General features: G+C 46.5%; 1 protein-coding gene across 1 annotated transcript in view; it reads left to right on the top strand.

Annotated features, from left to right (window-relative positions):
- LOC311322076 (tyrosine-protein phosphatase non-receptor type 4-like) overlaps window positions 1-8,509 on the top strand; it is a gene marked incomplete at its 3' end in the record, with an annotated part of 55,868 nt that overhangs the window by 11,532 nt on the left and 35,827 nt on the right. The window contains exons 8-13 of the mRNA XM_084454086.1: window positions 392-479; window positions 1,123-1,211; window positions 2,046-2,109; window positions 2,464-2,636; window positions 3,658-3,726; window positions 5,809-5,943. Coding sequence (XP_084310212.1) covers window positions 392-479; window positions 1,123-1,211; window positions 2,046-2,109; window positions 2,464-2,636; window positions 3,658-3,726; window positions 5,809-5,943 — 618 coding nt within the window. The remainder of the gene's footprint in view (window positions 1-391; window positions 480-1,122; window positions 1,212-2,045; window positions 2,110-2,463; window positions 2,637-3,657; window positions 3,727-5,808; window positions 5,944-8,509) is intronic.

Genomic DNA, 8,509 nt, shown 5'->3' with positions numbered 1-8,509 from the left:
CCCCCTCTTTCCCTGTCTACCCCCCCTCTCTCTGTCTACCCTGCTCCACCCCCCCCCCCCCTCTCTCTCTCTCTCTCTCTCTCTGTCTCCCTCTCTGTCTCCCCTGCCCCCCCCCCCTCCCTCTCTGTCTCCCCTGCCCCCCCTCCCTCTCTCTCTCCCCTGCCCCCCCTCTCTCTCTCCCTCTCTATATTTCACCCCCTCTTTCCCTGTCTACCCCCCCCCCTCTCTCTGTCTACCCTGCTCCACCCCCCCCCCCCTCTCTCTCTCTCTCTCTCTCTCTCTCTGTCTACCCTGCTCCCCCCCCCTCTCTCTCTCTCTCTGTCTCCCCTGCTCCACCCCCCCACCCCCCCTCTCTCTCTCTCTCTCTCTCTCTCTCTCCTCCTCTTCTTAGGGGACTGTCTCCTGCCCAGTCAGAGTTCAACTATCTGAACACGGCCCGGGCGCTGGAGTTCTATGGTGTTGAGCTGCACGATGCCAAGGTGAGTGAGTGAGGGGCCAGGACTCCCATCTGAACGCTACTGCCTTCCTAACGTAGCTGGGGGCTGAATGTGCTCATCATCACTAGGGCTGGGTATACATTCAAATTTCAAGAATCGATTCAATTCCGATTCACAAGGTTCAGAATCGATTATCACGATTCAATTCAATTCGATTCAATATCGATTCGGTTAGTGTTACTAAAACCTGTTTTTTTTTGCTGTAACCTTAATTACATGACTGCCAAGTTATGCAACACATCAATACTAGGGCTGGGTATCGATACTGATTTCCAAAAATGAACGAATGAATTAATGAACTATTCATTCCTTCATTTATTCATTCATTCATTAAATAAAAGATCGATTTTGGGATTCATGAATCGATTCTGAATCATTTGATTACAATTACAACGTACCTGTACTTGTTACACATGGAAAATAAACTTTCTGTTCTATTCTAACTTCATTTTATCTGAACTCTGAATGATCCAACCCACTATGGCTAAATATCCAAGGCCAGCTCCTCTACTTGGGGTCTGTGTACTATGCCTAGTCTAACCCTAACCCAGCTGTTACCAGCCATGCCTAGTCTAACCCTAACCCTAACCCTAACCCCCCCCCCCCCCCCCCCCCCCTACCGCAGGACCAGAGCAACTCAGAGATATTCCTAGGCGTCATGTCTGTGGGCATCGTCATATACAAGAGCAGAGTGCGCATCAACAGTCTGCCATGGTGAGTACGCGAGGACCGTGGTTCTCAGGGCGTGGTTCTAGTCCTCGGGGCGTGGTTCTAGTCCTCAGGGCGTGGTTCTAGTCCTCGGGGCGTGGTTCTAGGCCTCTCGTCTGGCCTAGTCTTGAGTGCCGTAGCGGCGTGTTCTGTTACTGGGCATCTATGAAATGAGATGTTTGTGGAAAGGAGTTAAACGAGTGATTATCTTAACTGTCAGATTGGGACAGGTGAGTGTATATTTAGGGTGATGAGTCATGCGTTAAGGGTTGAGTGTGTATTTAGGGTGATGAGTCATGCGTTAAGGGTTGAGTGTGTATTTAGGGTGATGAGTCATGCGTTAAGGGTTGAGTGTGTATTTAGGGTGATGAGTCATGCGTTAAGGGTTGAGTGTATATTTAGGGTGATGAGTCATGCGTTAAGGGTTGAGTGTGTATTTAGGGTGATGAGTCATGCGTTAAGGGTTGAGTGTGTATTTAGGGTGATGAGTCATGCGTTAAGGGTTGAGTGTGTATTTAGGGTGATGAGTCATGCGTTAAGGGTTGAGTGTGTATTTAGGGGGATGAGTCATGCGTTAAGGGTTGAGTGTATATTTAGGGTGATGAGTCATGCGTTAAGGGTTGAGTGTGTATTTAGGGTGATGAGTCATGCGTTAAGGGTTGAGTGTGTATTTAGGGTGATGAGTCATGCGTTAAGGGTTGAGTGTGTATTTAGGGTGATGAGTCATGCGTTAAGGGTTGAGTGTGTATTTAGGGTGATGAGTCATGCGTTAAGGGTTGAGGGAAGTGGGTCAGATAGAGAACGCGCCGGCGCTGAACGGGCTGTTCTCTTCCCCGCCAGGGTGAAGATCGTCAAGATCTCCTTCAAATGCAGGCGCTTCTTCATTCAACTCAGGAAAGAATTGGTAAGTGTAAATCTTTTTCTTTTTTTTCCATGGCCACCATTTTCATGAATGTCTTCACAGTAAAATATAATATGATAAAACCGCCTGTATTATATAATAACTCTGCATACTGAGCTCACCATTAACCCCCTGTCTCACTTGTTATCTCTCTCTCTCTCTCTCCTCTCTCTCCCTCTCTCTCTCCCTCTGTCTCTCACTCTCTCCCCTCTCTCTCTCTCCCTCTCTCCCCTCTCCTCTCTCTCTCTCTCCCTCTCTCTCCCTCTCTCTCCCCTCTCTCCCCTCTCTCTCCCTCTCTCTCCCCTCTCTCTCCCTCTCTCTCCCTCTCTCTCCCTCTCCCCCCTCCCCCTCCTCCAGCCTGAGCGTGGTGAGGTTCTGTTGGGTTTCAGCATGTCCAGCTACCGGGCCTGTAAGAACCTGTGGAAGGCGTGCGTGGAGCACCACACCTTCTTCCGTCTGGAGAGGCCCCTCCCCCCGCACAAGAACTTCCTGGCCAACTACTTCACGCTGGGGTCCAAATACCGGTACCGGTGAGTGGAGGGGGCGGGGCGGGGGGGGGACGTGAGCCCCGGGCGGGGACACTAGAGAAGCATCTTTCAAGGGCACAAGTAGCAGAGTCTCCTCCATATATGGCAGCTGCCTATGACAGCAGAGACAGAGCAGTACTTAACAAGGCGTTTAGCCCTCCTTTTGGGCAGTGGTTTGAACCCTCATACGACCTGTGTACATCTTAGGCTGCCAAATATGAACACAATTCTGCATCTGTACCCTCGCTCTGAGATGGCGTTCAGGAGAGGTCGGTACTTAACGACCTTGGTCACGAAGGCTTCCTCTAGGCTGGGGTCAAATGTGCAGGCCACCTCCCGAACAAACACCTCTCTGGATACTTCACAACAACAACAGCAACATCTGGTGTACACACACACACACACCACACACACACACACACCACGCCACACACACGGCACAGATGGCAGGTTGAAGGCCAGGCTTAGCCAGTAGACGGAGTGTGAACTGTGGGCGTTGGCCGTGGTCCCATCGCTCACCGGGAGATCGGAACCTCGGGGGCGCGGGTCACGCTCGGCCGACCGCTCCACTCCACCGACAGCAGAAGAGCAGAAGACCACCTTTCCCTTGAGGGAAAGTATAGTATATCAAAACAAAAACACATCTACAGACACCGTAATTACATTACATTACAGTCATTTAGCAGACGCTTTCATCCAAAGCGACTTACAATAACTGCATTTAACGTGGGTAGTCAGTGTACTACTACTCGCCAGAACTCACGAGTGCGTAAACAAGTGACTAAGAGCATGATCCAGCGCTGAAGCCAAAGTGCAAAGACATCAGAACGGACTGTATTTCCTGCTGTGGTAACTGATATGAACAGTGAATGACCAGCGTTACCTTGTATCGACCGTGAAGGTGTTGTGTGTGAGAGGATTAAAAAGTACTGGGTTTTTACACACTGGGATTTTGAGCATTTCAAATCCAGTTTGATTGGTGGGTCTGGAAAGGGGGCGGTGACGACGTGGGTGTGTTTTCCAGAGGGAGGACGGAGGTGCAGTCGGTCCAGTACGGGAAGGAGAAGGGGGTTAAAGACCGTGTGTTCACCAGGTAAGACGCCATACCTTCACCCACAGCCAACTCTCCGCAAGTAAGTAAATAAGTACATTTTATTTATCTAGCACTTCTCACAGAGAGGACTCACAAAGTGCTTCACACAGGTTCAAATGCATACAAAGAATCAACAAACAACACTGTAAACAGGACAACAGTCGTAGACATGCAGTCAAATTAATTTGACAAACCCCCGTCTAAACAGAAGTGTCCTTAATTGCTTCTTAAAAACGTCCACAGAGGCCGCAGCTCTCGAGTCGTGAGGAAGAGCATTCCTCAAAACGGAGAGTGAACATATGTCACTTAAATGTAAATACTTAAAAGAGAAATGTAAGAAGTTTAAAAAGACAGCTGTGTTTTCACACAGTGTCTGAGTAGAAAGCGGAGGGGAGGGGCTGTAGAAAGGGGAGGGGAGGGGCTTAGTTGGAGGTGACGTAGTGACGGCACCACAGACCGAGCCCCGGCAGTGACGTCGATGGTGGGCTCGGCCTCCTGACACACTTCCTCTCTTGCACAGGAAGTGACCAAGTGAAATGTGTCTGCAGGGACGTTATTGGCCAGCGGTAGTAGCCGCCCTCGACAAATCAAATCAAACTTTATTTGTATAGCGCATTTCATACACAGAGGCAACACAATGCGCTTTACAGAGAACAAGGGAGGTGGGCATACGACCCACTCTCTACATATTCCAGAGGGAAGCAAAAAAACAGTTTCACCCGGGGGCCAGATAAGTGAGCTGTAAAAATTCTCAAGCAAGCTCCTGGAAAATGTTTGTCTATTAGTTAAGAGCATTTACAGGGCAATAAACATGAGCTAAATACTTCATAGGAGGGACATGACTATCAGTAGAGTAGATAAATGAACATGGAAGGGCTGCTTTTTACCATGATGCTCCAATACTTGAAATACCTTCCAACAGACTCTGAAGCTTGAGGTCCTTCTTTCAGTCACTGCTCTAGTACTGTACTGTACTGTAACTGTTTTTAATTATTATTATTATTATTATTATTATTATTGTACATTGCATTTGTTTTGTTGATTTGTTCTCTATGTAAACTCATCATCAGTAAATGAGGGAAACCTCAGTGCTTCAGGAGTAGAAATAGGTTTGAAAGGTTTGAAATGAAGGGAACCAGTAACAGAGATGTCGTCGACATGGCCGTCAGTGCCGTGTCTTTGCCGGCAGTCGGTCGGCTGCTGAGGTGTTTGTGTGTGACGCTGGTGTGACGCTGAGGTGTTTGTGTGTGACGCTGAGGTGTTTGTGTGTGACGCTGAGGTGTTTGTGTGTGACGCTGAGGTGTTTGTGTGTGACGCTGAGGTGTTTGTGTGTGACGCTGAGGTGTTTGTGTGTGACGCTGACGTGTTTGTGTGTGACGCTGACGTGTTTGTGTGTGACGCTGAGGTGTTTGTGTGTGATGCTGGTGTGACGCTGAGGTGTTTGTGTGTGACGCTGAGGTGTTTGTGTGTGACGCTGAGGTGTTTGTGTGTGATGCTGGTGTGACGCTGAGGTGTTTGTGTGTGACGCTGAGGTGTTTGTGTGTGACGCTGAGGTGTTTGTGTGTGACGCTGAGGTGTTTGTGTGTGACGCTGAGGTGTTTGTGTGACGCTGAGGTGTTTGTGTGTGACGCTGGTGTGACGCTGAGGTGTTTGTGTGTGACGCTGAGGTGTTTGTTTGTGACGCTGAGGTGTTTGTGTGTGACGCTGAGGTGTTTGTGTGTGACGCTGAGGTGTTTGTGTGTGACGCTGAGATGTTTGTGTGTGACGCTGAGGTGTTTGTGTGTGACGCTGAGGTGTTTGTGTGTGACGCTGAGGTGTTTGTGTGTGACGCTGAGGTGTTTGTGTGTGACGCTGAGATGTTTGTGTGTGACGCTGAGGTGTTTGTGTGTGACGCTGAGATGTTTGTGTGTGACGCTGACGTGTTTGTGTGTGACGCTGACGTGTTTGTGTGTGACGCTGAGGTGTTTGTGTGTGACGCTGACGTGTTTGTGTGTGACGCTGAGGTGTTTGTGTGTGACGCTGAGGTGTTTGTGTGTGACGCTGGTGTGACGCTGAGGTGTTTCTGTGTGACGCCCGACGCAGGTCACCCAGCAAGCCGCTGGACAGCACCGTGATGAGCGGGACGGACTGGGAGTCGGTCAGCCGGACCTCACTTTCTGACGAGCGTCTGGAGACCCAGAGTCTGCCTACAAGGTCCCCACCAGGCACACCCAGCGAGTGAGTACACACACACACACACACACACTAACACACAAACACATTCATACACACACACACACACACATACACACACACACACACACTAACACACATAAATGCGATGTAAACAGGTATTTCTCCTACCCTTATTCCTCGTTATTAATCGGTGACTGAGCAATGGGGAATTTAATTCAGCACCACCCCCTCATTTTTGAGAAAATAAGTTCTTTGAAAACGAAGAAAACACATCAACTAGATAGCAGAGAACAAAAGGACATGGCAAAACAGTCTCGAGACGCCTGGACCTTCCTATGTTGTACGACGTTTCCAAAGATACTGGTGTGTAGAGGTTGTCCTAGTGAGTATAGATGGTCAATCTCAAGCCTCTAGGGGGCTCCACTAAAGAGTGGCATGTAGTACAAGCAATTCTGATCAGAGATCTGCCACCCATGGGTGTCTAGTCCATTCCTAGGCCGAGCAGTGAATATTTTAATTTTTTCCACCTGAAAAAAAACGTAAGGGGTATGTATGGCGTTTTTTTTTTCAGACCAAATTTATTTTTATCTACAATCTTCATGAACCTCCACAGGCATGTAGTACAAGCAATTCTGATCAGAGATCTGCCACCCATGGGTGTCTAGTCCATTCCTAGGCTGAGCAGTGAATATTTTATTTTTTTCCACCTGAAAAAAAACGTAAGGGGTATGTATGGCGTTTTTTTTTAAGACCAAATTTATTTTTATCTACAATCTTCATGAACCTCCACAGGCATGTAGTACAAGCAATTCTGATCAGAGATCTGCCACCCATGGGTGTCTAGTCCATTCCTAGGTCGAGCAGTGAATATTTTAATTTTTTCCACCTGAAAAAAAATGTAAGGGGTATGTATGGCGTTTTTTTTTTCAGAACAAATTTATTTTTATCTACAATCTTCATGAACCTCCACAGGCATGTAGTACAAGCGATTCTGATCAGAGATCTGCCACCCATGGGTGTCTAGTCCATTCCTAGGCCGAGCAGTGAATATTTTAATTTTTTCCACCTGAAAAAAAACGTAAGGGGTAGGTATTGCGTTTTTTTTTTCAGACCAAATTTATTTTTATCTACAATCTTCATGAACCTCCACAGGCATGTAGTACAAGCAATTCTGATCAGAGATCTGCCACCCATGGGTGTCTAGTCCATTGCTAGGCTGAGCAGTGAATATTGTAACTTTTTCCACCTGAAAAAAAACGTAAGGGGTAGGTATGGCGTTTTTTTTTTCAGACCAAATTTCTTTTTATCTACAATCTTCATGAACCTCCACAGGCATGTAGTACAAGCAATTCTGATCAGAGATCTGCCACCCATGGGTGTCTAGTCCATTCCTAGGCCGAGCAGTGAATATTTTAATTTTTTCCACCTGAAAAAAAACATAAGGGGTATGTATGGCGTTTTTTTTTTCAGACCAAATTTCTATTTATCTACAATCTTCATGAACCTCCACAGGCATGTAGTACAAGCAATTCTGATCAGAGATCTGCCACCCATGGGTGTCTAGTCCATTCCTAGGCCGAGCAGTGAATATTTTAATTTTTTCCACCTGAAAAAAAACGTAAGGGGTATGTATGGCGTTTTTTTTTTCAGACCAAATTTATTTTTATCTACAATCTTCATGAACCTCCACAGGCATGTAGTACAAGCAATTCTGATCAGAGATCTGCCACCCATGGGTGTCTAGTCCATTCCTAGGCTGAGCAGTGAATATTTTATTTTTTTCCACCTGAAAAAAAATGTAAGGGGTATGTATGTATGGCGTTTTTTTTTTTCAGACCAAATTTCTTTTTATCTACAATCTTCATGAACCTCCACAGGCATGTAGTACAAGCAATTATGATCAGAGATCTGCCAACCATGGGTGTCTAGTCCATTCCTAGGCCGAGCAGTGAATATTTTATTTTTTTCCACCTGAAAAAAAACATAAGGGGTATGTATGGCGTTGTTTTTTTCAGACCAAATTTCTATTTATCTACAATCTTCACGAACCTCCACAGGCATGTAGTACAAGCAATTCTGATCAGAGATCTGCCACCCATGGGTGTCTAGTCCATTCCTAGGCCGAGCAGTGAATATTTTATTTTTTTCCACCTGAAAAAAAACATAAGGGGTATGTATGGCGTATTTTTTTTCAGACCAAATTTCTTTTTATCTACAATCTTCATGAACCTCCACAGGCATGTAGTACAAGCAATTCTGATCAGAGATCTGCCACCCATGGGTGTCTAGTCCATTCATAGGCCGAGCAGTGAATATTTTAATTTTTTCCACCTGAAAAAAAACGTAAGGGGTATGTATGGCGTTTTTTTTTTCAGAACAAATTTAGTTTTATCTACAATCTTCATGAACCTCCACAGGCATGTAGTACAAGCGATTCTGATCAGAGATCTGCCACCCATGGGTGTCTAGTCCATTCCTAGGCCGAGCAGTGAATATTTTAATTTTTTCCACCTGAAAAAAAACGTAAAGGGTAGGTATTGCGTTTTTTTTTTCAGACCAAATTTATTTTTATCTACAATCTTCATGAACCTCCACAGGCATGTAGTAC

The sequence above is a fragment of the Borostomias antarcticus genome, assembly GCF_949987555.1.
Source record: "Borostomias antarcticus genome assembly, chromosome: 19".
Classification (NCBI taxonomy): Eukaryota; Metazoa; Chordata; class Actinopteri; order Stomiiformes; family Stomiidae; genus Borostomias; species Borostomias antarcticus.
This window is presented reverse-complemented; position numbering and strand designations above follow the sequence as displayed.